This window comes from Mustela erminea, chromosome 18 (genome assembly GCF_009829155.1).
Source record: "Mustela erminea isolate mMusErm1 chromosome 18, mMusErm1.Pri, whole genome shotgun sequence".
In the NCBI taxonomy this organism is placed as follows: Eukaryota; Metazoa; Chordata; class Mammalia; order Carnivora; family Mustelidae; genus Mustela; species Mustela erminea.
This window is the reverse complement of record NC_045631.1, coordinates 28045188-28063001: the sequence shown is the minus strand read 5'-3', so window position 1 is coordinate 28063001 and position 17814 is coordinate 28045188. Positions and strand designations below refer to the sequence as shown.

At 39.9% G+C, this 17814-nt stretch overlaps 1 protein-coding gene across 3 annotated transcripts in view; it reads left to right on the top strand.

Moving 5' to 3' along the window:
* Positions 1 to 10100, top strand: part of VMP1 (vacuole membrane protein 1) — a 141253-nt gene extending 131153 nt beyond the window's left edge. For all 3 annotated transcript variants that reach the window (XM_032321153.1, XM_032321151.1, XM_032321152.1), the window contains 2 exons: positions 6324 to 6426; positions 7689 to 10100. In XM_032321153.1, the coding sequence (XP_032177044.1) occupies positions 6324 to 6426; positions 7689 to 7832 (247 nt within the window). In that variant the 3' untranslated portion in view covers positions 7833 to 10100. The remainder of the gene's footprint in view (positions 1 to 6323; positions 6427 to 7688) is intronic.
* The last annotated feature ends 7714 nt before the right edge of the window (positions 10101 to 17814 follow it).

Sequence of the window (17814 nt, the reverse complement as noted above, 5' to 3'; positions counted from 1 at the left end):
AAATAAATAAATAAATAAAAATTAAAAAAAAGAAACAGTAGAAGGGGAAGAGTGGTAATAGTGCAGTCACAGGAGGCAGTAAAAAAGTCGCAGCATTGACATTTTACCTGTTCCTAGTATATGTCTACAGAAGTCAGCCAACAAATTTAGAAATTATTACTTTTAATCAAGGACAAGTGTGTAATATGTCTTGAAATATTCACTAATGATAGCACAAAAGCCATCATACTTAGTAAGACACTTAAGAATTTTAAAAATTTTTTAACTTTAGCTTTATTTTATCCTTCTGTATTTGTGCATTTTACTATTTGCATAAGTAATATATACATATATCAGAAAGGTTTACATGGGATGCCTGAGTGACTCTGTTTTTTTGTTGTTTTTTTTTTTTTTAAAGATTTTATTTATTTTATTTGACAGAGATTACAAGTAGGCAGAGAGGCAGGCAGAGAGAGAGAGAGGAGGTAGCGGGCTCCCTGCTGAGCAGAGAGTCCGATGCGGGGCTCGATCCCAGGACCCTGGGATCATGACCTGAGCCAAAGGCAGAGGCTGTAACCCACTGAGCCACCCAGGCACCTCTGGGTTACTCTGTTTATGAAGGGTCTGCCTTCAGCTCAGGTAATGATCCCAGGGCCCTGAGCTGTCTGCTCAGCGGAGAGCCTGCTTCTCCCTCTGCCACCTGCCCCTCCCTCTGCCACCTGCCCTCCCCCCCCAACTCATACTTATGCTTTCTGTCTCTCTCTGAAATAAATACATAAAATCTTTTTAAAAACAAAAAAGTACCGGGCATCATTAATTTACTTCAGTAATTTCTATCATGCTTCTGAATTATAACAACACTTAGAATTGATTAAACCCTATATTTTCCTTTCTTTAATATCCCCCTTGACCTGAATTTTATTCTAAAAATATTTTTGTTCCACTTATAAGCTTTCAGAGGTCTAACTAATCACCCCTTGAGAGTGTTATTTAGGATATTATAATTAATCATCAGAGGGATGTTAAATAAAATATCAGCTTCAAAGTATACACAACCAGTAAAACAAAGGTGATCAAACAAACAAACAAAAGAAAACTTGTGCCTGTAATTTTTTCTAAGAAAAATAAAGCCACGGGCGCCTGGGTGGCTCAGTGGGTTAAGCCGCTGCCTTCGGCTCAGGTCATGATCTCAGGGTCCTGGGATCGAGTCCCGCATCGGGCTCTCTGCTCAGCAGGGAGCCTGCTTCCCTCTCTCTCTCTCTCTCTCTGCCTGCCTCTCCATCTACTTGTGATCTCTCTCTCTGTCAAATAAATAATAAATAAAATCTTTAAAAAAAAAAAATAAAGCCTCATTGCTTTGTAGCCTTATAGAGAACTGATGTCAGACAGTATGTTTTCAGGAAAGCCAGTGTAACTTACATGATCACATTAATGCCAAGATCCTCCAAAAAGTGGTTAAGAAAGGAGCAGAACCTATATTAAATATAACATTTGCTTTATTCATACCCACTTAGTTCCCTTAAGCATTTTAACTATTTAACCTTTATATAAGGCAGCCCTGTGTAGGTAGGGTTAAGCAACAAGACACATCAGTTGTTTTTAAGTTCATGTTATTTCTGTTATTTAACACTGTGCCCAAGTTTTATGGTGGTACATAGTAACAATGACAACCAAAAAAAACACCTGGCTGGAAAAATCCAAACAGTCATGAATAGGAAAATTTCAGGTATTCTAATAAAAAGTCTTAGTTTGATTACTACCTATGATGGAGGGGAGATTGAAAGTAAATCAAAATGTGTGTTTTTTAGTATTTGTTGATCCAATTTGTTTGAAAGTTACACAATTTGAAAAGTGTCCCTTGAAAACAAGAATAATAATGACCGATAAATTTTTGGAATGGGTGTGAGCCCAGGAATAACCAACAAAATGAAAATATAAAGCATTGTGAAAAATAATCACACCACCCACTCTCTATGCAATCTCTGCCAATTGTGATGCTTCCTCTGGAAGATTTTCTGGCTTTTGTGGGTACAAAGAATAATGGAGACCTTTATTTATAATGAGTCAATATGGGGAGAGTTTAAATTATAGATTTCTTATCAGATAAATGGATTTCAGAAGCAAAGTCACATAAGATTTTAAAACTGTAGAAAAATGGGCTCCTGGGTGGCTCAGTGGGTTGAGCCTCTGCCTTCTCTGCCTTCGGCTCAGGTCATGGTCTCAGGGTCCTGGGATGGAGCCTGGCCTGACCTCTGTGCTCAGTAGGGGGCCTGCTTCTCCCTCCCCCTCTGCCTGCCTGTGTGCCTACTTGTGACCTCTCTCTCTCTCTCTGCATTAAATAAATAAATTTTTTTAAAATCTTAAAAAAAAAAATATTGCTTTAAAAAAATAATAAGTTTTGTTTGCATATTGGTCAGGGCTCTTGACAGAATTTTACAAAGAAGTTTGTCTTGTTTCTTAACACCTACTAAGATATGTAAGCCTGACAAAATACTGTTCCCATGAAACCGCTTTCAAGTTCCGGGTAGGTTTGGACTTATGTGGGTTTTGTTTTTGCGTTTTTTGTTCTTTGCTCTCCCCCTCCTCATTTGTTTGCATTTTCTGAGAGGTTTTTTTCCCCCTTTCTTAAAATCAATAACAAAAATTTTTAAATTGCCATTAAAATAATTTGTTGGAAATGTGTTTTTTAATAAGTTCTGTTATCTGAAACACTTTTGTGTATGCCAAGAAAATAAACATCAGTTACTATCCACAGCTTTTTCTACCCACCATGTTGAAAGTCTACAACAAGGAAAAGCAGATGAGATCAATTTTGTTTTTATTTTTTCTGGTTTGGGGTTTCTTTAAGGCTTTCTTGATTAGAGAAAGTGGCTGTTGACAAAGCTAATTTAAACATTTTTAAGGCCAACAGTTGACTGAAAAGTAGTTTTGTGTGTGTTTGTTCTTCTCCAACTTTATTTTCATCTGTATCACAAAACTTTAATACTTTTAGCTTAATCAGCATCTAATGGCAGATGGAGGACCCACTCAACTACAGGTTGAGATGAGTCCTTGGCCAGGTGCACAGGATACTCTGAATTTAATGGATTTCTGGGAATGGCACTGTAGCCATTTACTAAGCCAACTATAAAAAACCACTGGAGAGGAATGCAAGTTATTCTTCCTATCCCCCATATATATACCTTAAATTAATCTTAAATGTCGGAATGGCTCTTCTGTTGGCTGCTTGAAAATAACTTGAGGGATGAGGTCATAGTCTGGTTATTATTGTTTGCCTTAAATGCATGTAAAGAATGACAGATGTAATTGCAACTTTTATGTAGTCCATTACTAAAATAGCTTCAGTATTAATTAAGGAATCTCTAATGTAAGTGTGCTTTGTATAAGCTGAGACAACTGTGGCCTAAACCATTGTTTATAGAGAAAAAGCAATGAAAATAAAACTAAAATTTTGATGAATATATAAAGATTAAGAGGATCTGATAAATAGTTGTATAATACCTAATACCTGTATGTTCATTTTTTCAAATTTATTCAGATCATGTGGCATTTATCATGAGAGTTTTGGCTAATATACTGCAATAAAAGCTTTTAACTTCTCTATTTTCAACTGTTTTCCTAGTCTCTTATGAGAAACTACATAGAGACCTCTCCCACCTACCAAAAACACGTAAGAAGCCTGTAACACTCTAGCACCTTGAAAAATTAATCTCAACATTAGCCCAAGAAAATTGAAAATTGCACATCACTAAATGTAAATGTGTAATGACATATTCTCTGTCAGCTAGTGTGCAGCTCTTAATGGACTTAACAGTGGCAGTCATTTAACTTTTAAGATTATTTTGAAGGGAGTCTAGAATGATTGTTGCCAGTCCCTTCCTCATTCCCCTCAACCACAGCAACAAAAAAGAAGAACCTTTCTAACATGTGGGTCTTAGTTCTTCATTTTCTCTTTCAATTATGGCCCAAGAATGGATCCCAAGAATGATTTGAGGGAAACTGTTAGCCATATTTCTGCTCAACTCCAGTTAAAGTTAGAAGTCTGTAGAGAGAACAAGGCACATATGTTGGAGTCCAACTCTTGAAGTACATAAAAAAGAGAATGTTCAAGTCATTTCTTATACAATCAGCTGTTCAGATTAGCATACAGTCATTTCAGCCTTTATGAATAAAAGGGTTTTCTTAACCTTAAAAAAAAAAGAAGAAGACGACAATGGCTTGACTATGGCTATCATTGAGAATTTAAAACAATGACAATAGGGTATTGTTATTAAGAGTGCATATGAATCGATACCTGAAACAAAGTTCTTATAAATCTGCATCTTCAAAGCCCATGTTTTTACACATGTATTTTACTAGAATTGTTTTTTTATATTCCCGTGGTTTGTTTCAAGTGTAAATGGATGAGCTATTTGCATTCCCTTATGCATTATGTGAGGAAAAGGAAATTTATCCAAGGAAAATTTCTCTTTTAAAGGGGAAGTTTGGGGATGCCTGGCTGGCTCAGTCAGAGAAGTGTGTGACTCTTGATCTTGGGGTGGTGAGCTGGAGCCTTGTGTTGGGTATAGAGATAACTTAAATAAGTAAAGCTAAAAAAAATAAATAAATAAAGAGAAAGTTTGTCCTGTTCTTGCCCCATTGCAGTCAGAATCATTACTGATCAGACACAGCTCTTCTGGTTTACCCCAGAATGGGTTGTTAATGTAAAACCACTTAGAAGTCAGTGAGAGAGACTCTGGCTGTAGGTTAAGAGACTTTCCCTCTTCCATCTTCCATGGCTGTCATACGGGTCTTATGGTCTGATCAGTGCAGTCTTTGCCTCTGCTGTACATGTCTAGTCAGCCTCTTTCCCATATCCTGCAGTAGTTAGTAAAGGAGCTTTTTGTACAGCTTCACCCCACACTGATCTCCTTTCTTTCTCCAGTTCCTTTGAAATACATTTTCTGTACCAAAAGAATTTAGTATAGATTTGTCAATTCTTTTGTTCACAAATCCATTTGTATATATGTGTGTGTGTGTGCCTGTGTGTTTTGAATCTCTCAAGATTTTAAGTTCCTTGTGTGCATGAACTGTTTCTTGCAGTTCCCCTGTTTTGTTTTGTTTTCCCTTAGTGCCAACTACAATGTCAGACACAAAATAAGGATTCCATTAAGTATTAGGTGGTTGATAGTTAAGAAGATCAAGGAAAAGTATCAGTCAGGAGTTTATGTATGTGTTAGCTTCTGGTAAATATATAGTATTCAAAAAAATTATCTTCCTCTGCCCCTTTGCTTTTTATTAAGAAAGCAGTAACTGGATTGTTCTAGAAAAGAGGAGGTGAAGTTAGTACTTATAAGGGAGACCATTAGGTGCTCTTGCATGTATGTATTGACAAACCTTTTGATGGCTGCAGGAGATTGGGCTCATCTACCTTTTAGCCCTATTATGGCAGATGAGAAAATAAAAGGTACAGAAAATAGAGATGTTGATTTTCTGAGTTGCCTCAAGTTACCATTTTAAAAAAACGCCTGCGAGCATTTCTAAAACGGGATCCTGGTCGCTGGTTACCAAACCGGTTTAACAGCACTGCCTCCACGTACTCTGGGTGAGAGGGAGCTCCGAGTACATAAACTTATCAAAGATCACTATCCCAGTCGTTTCAGAACAAGTTGTTTAGTAATGTACTGTAGTTTCTGTGCAAGCCATCTACCATAAGCCACGAAGTGATTCAAGGTTCATAGTTCCTTCTTTGTTCCTTTGTTAATCACTGACTTCTGACTGGTGGGAGGTGCCTCCCAAATTTGCTAATGCATTCTTTTTGGATAAGGATGACGCACAGATTGTCCTAATAAGGACTTAGATTGAGAAAGGACCGCCCCCCTCTGAGAAGATGGGACAAGTCAGAGAGAGGGCGGGCAGTTTCTTTTTCAACTGGGGATGACACAAGCATAAGTCATTTCCTTATTAATCGGTTCAAACCAGTTCTTACAGGAACTGGTGGTGATAAATGTGGGACTTCTCAGAAGTCATTCATTTTATTCTTTGTGCCACACCAGTGTGCAGCATTCGCTTAGCTGGCCTCACTCTGAGGATGAACTCTTCTGCTAGAAGGGGCTCAGCTCCTACTTTCTCCCAGACATGTTGGTGGAAGAGATTTTTCTCTAAGGGGTTGTTAAAGGATGAATTTTACCCACTAAAAAAAGTTTAGAGGCTCTGCCAGCTCTGCTGATTGTTGTATTTTTTTCCTCTTTCTATCCAATCCCTGCTTTTTGAATCCAGGTGGTAAGTGGATTTTTCTTTAATATTCTTCCTGCTTTTCTCCCCAAATATATCTTTTTCCTTGGGTTATTGTGCCCTGCTTCCAGTGCTGTCCCCGGCGTAGGTCCATCTCTACAGAAGCCATTCCAGGAGTACCTGGAGGCCCAGCGGCAGAAGCTTCACCACAAAAGTGAAATGGGCACACCACAGGTGAGACTTGACTCCGTTTTCTTCTCTTCCCCACCCCCGTGGTTTCAGGCTGAAATTACATTCACAGCACTCACTGGCATTTTTAGGCAAATAGAGCTAGGTTTGTTTGTCAGTCTTCTTAACTAAGGTTGCGGCTCTATTTACTCTCTACTGGGGAATTGTCTTTGTCTAAATCAGAAATGTAACTTCTATTTTATATCTATCTTCTCCCAAAAAACAAAGGTAGAGTTAACAGAAAATAATGGATCTGTTCTATTGAAGGAGTTGTCGACTGATTGTAATGCTTTATTAACAAATAATAATTCCCAAGTGGATTAAAAATTTTAAATTTGTAGCATTTTGTAGCATAAGAAGGTATTAGACTAACCGAGGTCACTTGAATATCTCCCTTCATTTTTGCCCTATTTTCAAAGATGGGAAAATAATCTTTTTTTTTAATCAGCTAAGGCTCTTCACAGAGCTGAACTTAAAAACTTTAACTTATTAAACTAAGCTTGCCTTTTCTGTAAACAGTTCTGTGGCAAAGGGAAATGACTAGAAGAGGATGAGTAAGCAGTAACCTGAAATGGGAAACTTGAAGGAAACATACTTGTTGGATTTTTTTTTTTCCTTTGGTTTTTTTTTTTTTTTAATGTGAGTTTGACGCCTCGCGTGGAGCCCAGTGCGGGGCGTGATTTCACGACCCTGGGGTTAAGACCTGAGCTGAAATCAAGAGGCAGACACTTAACCAGCTGAGACACCCAGGCATCCCAACTGTTGGATTATTTATTTTTTATTATTATTATTATTTGATGGCCTTAGACTCTGTGTGGCCCTTTGCTGCCCTCAGTTGACCAAATATGACTTCAGGAAGAGCTAACATTTTAAACAGCTGCTACCAATGCTGGAACAAGAACGTAACTATCTTGACATTACTCTCTACAAATATCTACATGGCAACTTCAGAGAGTTGAATTTAATCAATTTTATCCTTATGTAGTAAAAGATAAGAGGCGACCTCACACCTGGCCCATTCTAAACTATGTGAATCAACATTGACTTTACATCTAACAAAGTGAAATCCTAATAATTGGCTGTAAAAAGGCCTGAATGTAGACTTCAGGATACCCAGAGATGTGAGACTTCTTATTTTAATTTTTTAGACTTTATAGGTTATAAGCGTCAAGCTCTCATCATTTTTCTTAAATATTATAGATGATTCCCTTTTTACTACCAAACTAATGAAATGTTTCTTTTGGATTGTTTTGCATTTATTCTTGCAGGGAGAAAACTGGTTATCCTGGCTGTTTGAGAAGTTGGTGGTTGTAATGGTGTGCTACTTCATCCTGTCCATCATTAACTCCATGGCACAAAGTTATGCCAAACGAATGCAGCAGCGGTTGAACTCAGAGGAGAAAACTAAATAAGCAGGAAAAGGTTTTATTGGCAGAAGTTAGAATGGATGGGTTCTGCCTTAAATTGGGAGGACTCCAAACCAGGAAGGAAAATTCCCTTTTCCAACCTCTATCAGTTTTAATTTTTTTTTTTTCCCTGAAAGCAGTTTAGTCCATATTTTGCACTGACATACTTTTCCTTTATGTGTTAAGGTAAGGTATCCACCCTCAATTCAATCCAGCTTGTATTTTATTAGGGTGGAATGTGATGTTCAGCAGCAAACTTAACAGAAACTGTCCTTTTCTTTGTTACCTTCAAAGGGCCCACGTGGCACAGTTAAAGAATCCCGGGCACCAAAAAAAAAGTTCCTAAGTATGTTGAATAGTCAAGCCATTTAGGCTTGTCAGAAATGACTCCTTTGTTTTTCTAAGTCATTAAAATGTATATAAATTATACTAGATTGGATGACAGTCTTGCATGTCTATCATGGTAAAATTTAATATGCTATCCTGCCCACCCCTTCCTCTTCTACCTTTAAAAAAAAAAGGCCATTTTATGATGCGTTGCACACCCTCTTGGGAAACTGATCTTTAAATTTTGAGACAGTATAAGAAAATTCTGGTTGGTGTCTCACGAATGAGCTGACACCATTTTTTATTCTGTATATTTAGAATGAAGTCATGAACAAACTTTATAAAGACATCTTTGATCATTCCAAAATTGTGTCCGTTTTCTTGAGCGTTTTGATTTTTTTGCTTCATTTTAGCTACTACCACCTACTGGTCAGCCTTGCCGAATCCGCCCACAACCATAATTTCTTAAGCCTTCATGTATTCGCACATAAGAGCCATAACCAAGGTACTTTTTTGTTTGGCTGGAAAGGCTGGAATTGGGCAGCTCGTTACCCATTGCTCAAAGGGCAACTTAGGGATTTGCATAGCAAGGGGTTTGTGAAAACAGGAGGAATGAAAGTATACAAATTACAGGGCAGTGAAGAGAGAATGACTTTTGTTTGTTTAAAAAAAAAACCCACTTTCTCATATCTGTGTTAATTTTAACTCTGGTTTTGACAAATTTACTTTTTATGTAACCTAATTTTCTTGCCTTTTTTCAGTAAGTGTTGCGTTCTTTTGGGATGTTTCTGGTTGAACTTGGTCACTTTGTTTTGCTTGGGAGGAAAATAAACAGTTTCTCTTTTTTCTTTAGGAAGATTGTTTCTGGCATTATGTTAAGAGTAGAATTGGGCTTAAATTGCAACAGGCCAGAAATGCCTGATTGTTTTATAAAATCCTGCCTTAATGTCTGCTTATTTTTGCCTACCGTCGTGACATCTTCATGGCTGTACCACCTTGTCGGGTAGCTTATCAGACTGATGTTGACTGTTGAATGTCATGGCAACAGCAGTCGATGGGCTGTCTGACATTTTGGTATCTTTCATCTGACCATCCATATCAAATATTCCCATTTAAACATTACCTAGCCTCATGGTTTATGATCAGAAACTGTGGTCCTTATGTCTAGTGGCACTTTGAATCTTTTATGCCATGATATTGCAGCATTGAGAAGATTTTATGGAAAATTGGGATGGTCTCCACGACCACAGCTAAATATAGGACAGACAACCTGTCTTGTGGGTTTTGAAAAGGTTAACAATCTTTTTTTCTGCCCAGGGACCTTCTGGCAAGGTGATCGATCCTTTATTTGGAAAGCAGTACCCCGATACTCTATTTTAGAGAGATTCATGTTAACCAACAAAATTTTTTACACTCATTAGGGTTATCATGAATTGCTAATTTACCTTCCAGTTGGGTTTCATGTCTTTCACCTACATTTTATTTGGTGTTTGAAGAAGGGAAAGAGGATATCAAATACGAATTGTACTATTTGTACTAAATTTTTAGGATTTATTGGTAAATTTATTTCAGAGTAAGGTATTAGAAAAAGAAAAATGTTTCTTAGAGTGACAATCTAAGTAATTAATACATTTGACGTAGGATGATGGTTGGTTCACTTTCAAATGAATTTACTTGGAAAACAAAAGAGCAGCTGTCCTCCTTCCCTCCGCTGAGTGTCCAGGTGTGGCATGCTCAGATGGTCCTGCTGGATTCCACTGGGGCAGAATGGCACCCTCTGTTCCAGTGGTTGGTTGGTTCCTTTCTTGTATCCACCAAAGTGGACACAACAACTACATGATCCCAAAAACAAACCTAGTTGATTCCAGGTGATGGAAGACGAGAAAATGTGTAAGTGGATGGTTTGCTGTTACTGCAAATAAAAGAAAAAGGGCCTGGGAATTCTAATTCAGTCTACTTTGTTTAAGTGTCATTTTGTGCCTTGAATGTCTGTGGTACTATATGATATCTTGACTCTGTGACCAGAAGCAGTGCAGTGCGGTATAACGCAACACAGCCGCAGTGTGTGCACTGACACACTGGGGAAACTCCCTTCAAAGAGTTCATGCCACGTGGGAACTTGTAGTATTTGCTCTACTATCTATGAGCTAGAGTGTGGGGCTCCAAAGAAAGGGAGTTTTTATTTTCATCTGGAGGATGGCCACCCTCATTCTCTAAAAATCAGAGAAAGATAAGGCCAGAGTACAGTTTCTGAAGTACACTAGTAGATGCAGTAGCAAGGGCTCCCATAGAAACCAGCTCAGCCTGTTTCCAGGGTGCTCTGTGTGGGCTGTAGCTTTAATAGGACAGCATGAGGCTTGTCTTCCTTTCACAGCTCCACACTGATTCCTCTGAGTACAATTAATGCATTAGGCTAATTAGAATAACTGGTTGCCCCCTCGTACCCTGGGGTGAACAGTGTTTTGACTGACCTGTGTATAAAGAGCTTATAGGAGTTCCCAGCCTTTTAGTGTCAAAAAGACTTCCATAATTTTGAAACCCACTTCCCTCCATATGCAGCAGCCTATGTTAATGGTTTATAATTATACCTTTCATGTAGGTGATTTTGAAGCTTTTTTTTTTTTTTTTTTAATTTTGTTTGACAGAGCGAAAGGGAACACACGCAGGGGCAGTATGAGAGGGAGAAGCAGGCTTCCTGCTGAGCAGGGATTCTGATGTGATGAGGGGCTGGATCCCAGGATTCTGGGATCATGACCTAAGTTGAAGGTAAACACTTAATGACTGAGCCACCCAGGTGCCCCAGTATACACGTTTTTAAATACTCAGCCTGTATGCCCTTGTTTGGATGTAGAAACACTCTGTTTAAAGAAGTTAAAACAGGGGCGCCTGGGTGGCTCAGCGGGTTAAAGCCTCTGCCTTCGGCTCAGGTCATGATCTCAGGGTCCTGAGATCGAGCCCCGCATCGGGCTCTCTGCTCAGCGGGGAGCCTGCTTCCTCCTCTCTCTCTCTCTCTGCCTGCCTCTCTGCCTCCTTGTGATCTCTCTCTCTGTCAAATAAATAAATAAAATCTTAAAAAAAAAAAAAAAGAAACCCAAGATACAAATCAATAAAGAGAAAAGCATATGTTAAGGAACCAACTTGATAAAACCAAAACAGTGTCAAATCTAATACCCCCAGCTAGGCAATTTAAGGTACAAAGCAAAGATACACAAAATTTACTATAAGGGTGACTCAGTGGCTCAGTTGTTAAACATCTGCCTTCGGCTCAGGTCATGATCCCAGGGTCCTGGGATCAAGCTCCACATCACAGGTGCCCTGCTCAGCGGGAAGCCTGCTTCTCCCTCTCCGGCTTCACCTGCTTGTTTTCCCTCTCACTATCCCTCTCTGTCAAGTAAATAAATAAAATATTTTTAAAAATTACTACAAAATAATTGAAAATGCTTTTCTAACATTACCACCTTAAAATATTAACATTTCCTAATTTATTTTTATTATAAAGACAGTTAATACTAAAAAAATTTAGAAGGTAGAGGAAGAAAGGAATATACTTTTATTTTTTTAAAGATTGTATTTATTTATTTGACAGATCACAAGTAGGCAGAGACACAGAGAGGGTGGGTTGGGAAGCAAGCCCCCTGCCGAGCAGAGAGCCCCATGTGAGGCTTGATCTTGGGATCCTGAGATCATGACCTGAGCCAAAGGCAGAGGCTTAACCCACTGAGCCACCCAGGCGCCCCTATCTTCTTTTAAAACCTAGTTAGAAATGCTCCATCTAGAATAACCTGAGAGGTTTGCTGGCTGTAAATAGTTATAGCAGTTACAAAAAAAAAAAAGTTGGCATGCAAGACCTTTCCTCAGTAGACCTAAAAGTCTCATTTCTGTTAGGAAAAAAAAAAAATGGTTTCTTTTATTCAGAAATAACTTCGTGATTGAAGTGCTGTCAAAAAGTTAACCTATATGGGATTTTTTTTTTTTTCTTTTTAAGTAGGCTTCACGCCCAGCGTGGGGCTCGAACTTACAACCCTGAGATCAAGAGTCGCATACTTCACTGACTGAGCCAGCCAGGTGCCTGTAAGCAGGCATTTATAGCCATTTTTTGAAAGCCAAGTAATATTCCATTTGTAACTGATGTTGATCAAAGCTTCTCTGGTGTTCATCAAATATGGTAAATGAAATGCTAAGCAAAACTGTTGCATCTGAAATGTTTGTTCCTTTTTCTTGAAGACAACAAGAAAAGAAAGCACATAATGTACTTTAAAATTCTAAAAGCAGTTGAGTCATTTGTGTCTGGTAGTCAGGGAGTTAGGTTCCTGCCCTTCCCAACAAGGCCAGGAGTTCACCTGAGGTAATGCATTTGCCTTGAGGGTGAGGCCTTGAATTGCAGCAAATAACCTACATGTATTTGCATATTTAACCAGTACTCATAAAAGAGATTATAATAAAACCTGTTCTGGACAGCTGCTTACTCACTGCCTTTAGAATTGTGTGGTGCAGGGATAGGCAGGTGCCAACTGTTTGCTCATTCTCTTTGACCCACTAGCCTTGCACAGTTTGCTGTGTGGGTGTTGATACTACTAAATTAAAAGAAAAATTTTATTTTAGATGGCCCCCGCTCTCCACCCAAACACCCTGGATTCATTTGAGATCTGGGATTCTAATTCTGTAGTTGGGAGACAGGCCCAAACTGTGGCCCAGCGTGAGTCAGTTGTAAGTGGCTGGCTGACTCTATGGGAACAGAAACAAAATGCAGCTTAGACGGTTCGTCAGCCAAATCCACAAATGTGTGGCTTTTTGAAACATTGGACATCTGTTCCTTTTAATTTAAAATAAACTTTTTTAAAAAGCACAAAGTTGCTTGGCTCCTTGTTTCTTTGTGTCAGCAGCAGTTGCTGCTCTAACTTAAGAAGCTTAGAATCAGAAAATTTGGAATCTTTAGGGCACAGTTCAGAGAGGGAGGAACAGAGCTGCTTTGGGAAGGGAGGAGATGACTACAGGATAGAGTCTGGAAATCCCCTTTAGGGGTAATCAGCCCAGGTGTTCAACCAGTTTGTTAACTATTTCCAAATGACTCAAAGGACAAAGGGAGCGCTTGGACACACTCCAGCAGTATTTCTACAATGTAGTCTTTATTTGCATTGGAAACCACATTCCTGAATTCTTGAGGGGAAGGCTCTGGCTTATTCTGGGCATCTTTGACTAAGAGCGACCCCAGCCATCTATCTAAGCTAACAGGCACTGCCTTCTTTTGAGAGTTTCCACAGGGTGAGTGTGTGCAACTTGAATTGATGGCCTTCCCCACCTAAAGCCTTCTGGAGAGGTCTTGTTCTGGGATGGAGGCCTTTATAGGCCACATTCCCCCCCACCCCCACCTCATCATTCTAAACATGCTGTTTAGCTTTGTTGCTATGTATCCCCTTTAGGGGCTTAGAGCATGAGCAGCTTTTTCCTTCAGGCGCTTTTGACTGACCCAACCCCACAGCATTGCTTAATTGTGTCCCAGCCTGTTTCCAATGGGGAAAAAAACACATTTCCGTGGAGTAAAGCAGTTTGAGATTTGAAGAGAGATGCTTCTGCCTTTCCCTGAAGGTAGGAAATAACTGTTCAGATGACTATTGTCTCTCTTTGGCTACCATGTGTTGGAAACGAGGAGCTCTGGTTCACTCCTCTTAACTGTAATACAGTAGCCTGGTGCACCAATCACCCCAAGAACCATGTTGTCCTCAGCCTCTTCTCATTTGTTAAAAAATAAATAAATAATAAAGCTAAAAATGAGAGGGTGCCTTTCTCTGCCTTGTATTTTTTTTTAATGCACCTTCCAGCAGAGAGGTCCTATCACTTGAGTGACCAGCGTAAACCTCTTAAAGCAGCCAGACTTTCTCTGCCTAACTTCACAGTGGCTACATTCTTGAGGCTCCTCAGACACTTCTGCTCCATTCAGACCATTGTATCAGCCCCTTTCCATTCCCATGTCCCTTCTAAGGTATACTTGTACACAACCACGTAACAACAGCAGTCAAGATTAGCTCCCAGGAACCTCCTCTGATGTGCCCTTTACCAGGAAGTACAGTGAATTACTGTAACTGATAATGGTTGTTTGCTCGCTTTGTACCAGGTGCTGTTTTCAGTGCTGTTTTGTGTTGTTGAATACTGAAGTCCTTACAACTCCATGAGAAAATTAAGGGAGAGAAGTTTAGTAGCTGGCTGTGGGAAGCAAGGTTGCAGAAAAGGGATTCAAACCCTAGGCATTCTGGCTCTTTAACATTCAGTTCTCCAGAAAAGTCCAGTACAAAAGTCCAAGCTTGTTTGTTGGCTACATACTTATTTCCTCTTGTGATCACAAATAGGTGATGGAGAAAGAGACACTGAAAATCAAGCCCACAGCCTTAAAAGTTTTGCTATTTAAATAGATGAGCGGTCTTTGTGCTTCTGTGGATCACAAGGGTGGACAAGCCAGCTCCATTCTTAACCATCCTGTGTGGGCAGGTTCCCAGAATTATGTTTGCTGTAATTATGATTACAAAGCAATTTCTATTTGTATAGACCTTATTTTTTTTTCTCTTTCAAAGCACTTTCACATGTTAAATTTTATTTGATCTTCACAGCAACCCTATGAAATAGAGCCAAAAGTGGCATTAGCCACATTGGGAGAGAAGGGGATATTTTTGAATTTGCTTTTTTTTTTTAATATTTTATTTATTTATTTGACAGACAGAGATTACAAGTAGGCAGAGAGGCAGGCAGAGAGAGGAGGAAGCAGGCTCCCTGCTGAGCAGAGAGCCCTGGGGCTCGATCCCAGGACCCTGGGATCATGACCTGAGCCGAAGGCAGAGGCTTTAACCCACTGAGCCACCCAGGTGCCTCTTGAATTTGCTTTTTAAATTTCTATAGGTTTAAGGTACTGTGGGGGAAGAGACAATGCTAGTGACAATAATCTTCTCCCTCTAGGACTAGAGAGTCTTCTTGGGGGTATTATGCATCTGTGCAGATTACTACAATACAAGGTGAAGTCTGGCTAAGAAAAGCACTGAGGAGAGGATGAGAATGGCTGAGTGAGAAGGATCAGGAAAGGTTTCATGAAGATGAGGCATTTGAATTGCCAGGTAGGGTGGACAGAGGGAAAGCAGTCCAACCACAGAAAGCCTTGTGGGACAGCAGGAAGAGCGGAGAGCTCTGTCAGGTGGGGAGAAGAGACAAGACTCAAGGAGCCACCCAAGGTCAGTCTACACACCTCTGTTATTCTTTGCTTTATCGCCATTTTGTATCCTCTAAAGCACCTGCATAACTCACAAATAGTTTCTCTTGCCTTTTTTTGTTGTTGTTGCCTGCTCAAGAACATAAGCCCTGTGAGAGCAGGCACTGTTACGCTCTCCGTTGGTTGCCTTGGACCTGGCACTCAGTAAGCTCACAGTGTCTGCTGAGTGACCCTCGCAGTCGTCCACTGAAGGAACGGTGGAGATGCAAAGGTGGACGGGAGAGGCTACCTGAGTCAGGGTCCCAGGGGACCAGGCAAGGCCAGAGTAAAGGAGGTAGAGCAGAGGTCAAGAAGGAACCTGAGAACCTGAGAAGATAGTCATGCTGATCCAGGCCAGGAATACAGGAGGAGGAGCAAGTTTGAGAGCGTTAGAAATGGTGGTCTGTTCTGAACACACAGAGGGAAGGTACTGCTCAGGAGGATGGAGGATCCCACCACGGGTCTTATTTCAGGGTTTCTAACTCCTGGACTTGTGAATGTACAATCCGACCACATAGTGACTTCTGTCAGAGAATAAACTGGACTTTTTCAGAGAATTCTCTATAGTAATATGTCATTTGTGACATATTCTCCTAAGTGATCATCTAAGCCTTGACTAGTTATGTAGCTCTCTTCTTGAAAAGACGGTACTGTAACCAGACCTTGGGGCCACAGGAAGCCGCTTTAAAATTCCTCATCCCAGTTGTATCCTGCTTGCTTAATGAATGGCTCCTCCCTATGAGAACTGGGAGGACGGTAATTCCTGGATGGATTGTCTTTATAAGGAGAAAAGTTGGGCAATGTGATTTCCTGTATATTTCTACTGGAGTCCAAGATTCCAGCAGTGCTAGCCTAGACAGCAGTGGCAGCCACCTAGAACCCAGATGTCATAAGTATTCCCAAGTAAGTATGAGGGCATCCTCCCAACTGCCTTTGCCAAGCCAAAAGGCAGAATCATGGCTTTATTACACCTTCTAGCATGTGGTCAAGGCAGCTTTCCATTTGGCTGCTTTGGTGCTGGGGTTGTTTACATGTTTCAATAAATGAGTTATGGTTACTGAAGTTGGCTGGCTAGGAGTTCAAAATCAATGACATATGACCACAATTATACCACTCACCAGGAGCAGCAGACAGAGTTCAGCAGGAGAGATTTAGTTGTGTGTGAACCTTTGATGGAGAAGAGAGGTACAAAACTAGTACTCTCTAAGGTGGGTGTGCAGTTTTTGAAGCCTGGGAGAACAGGGATTATTACTGTTACTGGCTTTCTGATGGAATCAGACATAAGGAGATGCCTATCTAGTAAAAGCATCTATGTGGGAGTGCTCTTACACGATTTCAGAAGAGAAACGGAAGCTGAAAATAGTGCATTTAGAAAAACAGAGATCAAAGAAATTTTCAGATGCTCTACATTTCCTTCTTCAAACATAAAGAATCCCTTGGAGCATAAAAGACATCCCTGGTCTCCGCAAGGAGGAAATAAAAAGTTATTTCATACAGGGATGTCTGTTTGGCTCAGTCGGTAGAGCATCTTACTCTTGATGTTGGGGTTGTGATTTCGAGCCCCATTGAGTGTAGAGATTACTTTTAAAGACAAATAATGTCTCAGGCTGCCTGGGTGGCTCAGTCAGTTATATGTCAGCCTTCGGCTCAGGTCATGATCCCGGGTCCTGGATCAAGCCCTGAGTCAGGCTCCCTGCTCTGCAAGGAGCCTGCTTCTGCCTCTGTCTGCCTCTGCCTCTCACCTTACTTGTGTTTGTGCTCGCTCTCTCTCTCTCTCTCAAATGAATAAAATCTTAAAAATAAAGACAAAAAAAGTCTCAAGAAACTATTTAAGAGGTGCCTAGACTTAAAAATCTAAAAAGTCTTTAAAAGTTCTTTCAGATACAAAAGATTTCCTACTTTTTTTTGTCTTTTTGGCTGCTCCCAGACTGTGTTTGTGTGAGAAATATTTACTAGTCTTCCTTGCAACAGGCAGTGTGTTCATTAGAAGGAAATGGTGAGATAGTAGGACCCCAATGTTAGTCTTTCATTTCCCTTCTTCCTGTGTTTGTTCTCTGAATGTACATGGAGGATCCTGTAATCTCTACACCTATTTATGTGGTAGTTTACAGAACAATAATGCTGCCTTCTCCTTCAACCCCTTGTTACTGCCTTCTGATTCATTTCACTTATTTCTTCATTCATCAAACTGTTCAGGTGTTAACACCCTTTTAAAAATAACAAGTTCGTTTATCTTTACATTGGGTTTTTCAAGCTTGGTTTAAAATAAAAATATGCCAGGTTAACTGGCTGGCTCAGTTGGAAGAGCACATTACCCTTGATCTTGGGGTCATGAGTTTGAGCCCCGCATTGGGCAAAGAGTTTGCTTTTTATTTTTTTTTTTTTTTTTTTTTTTTTTTTTTTTTTTTTTTTTTTTCTGAAAACAAGTTT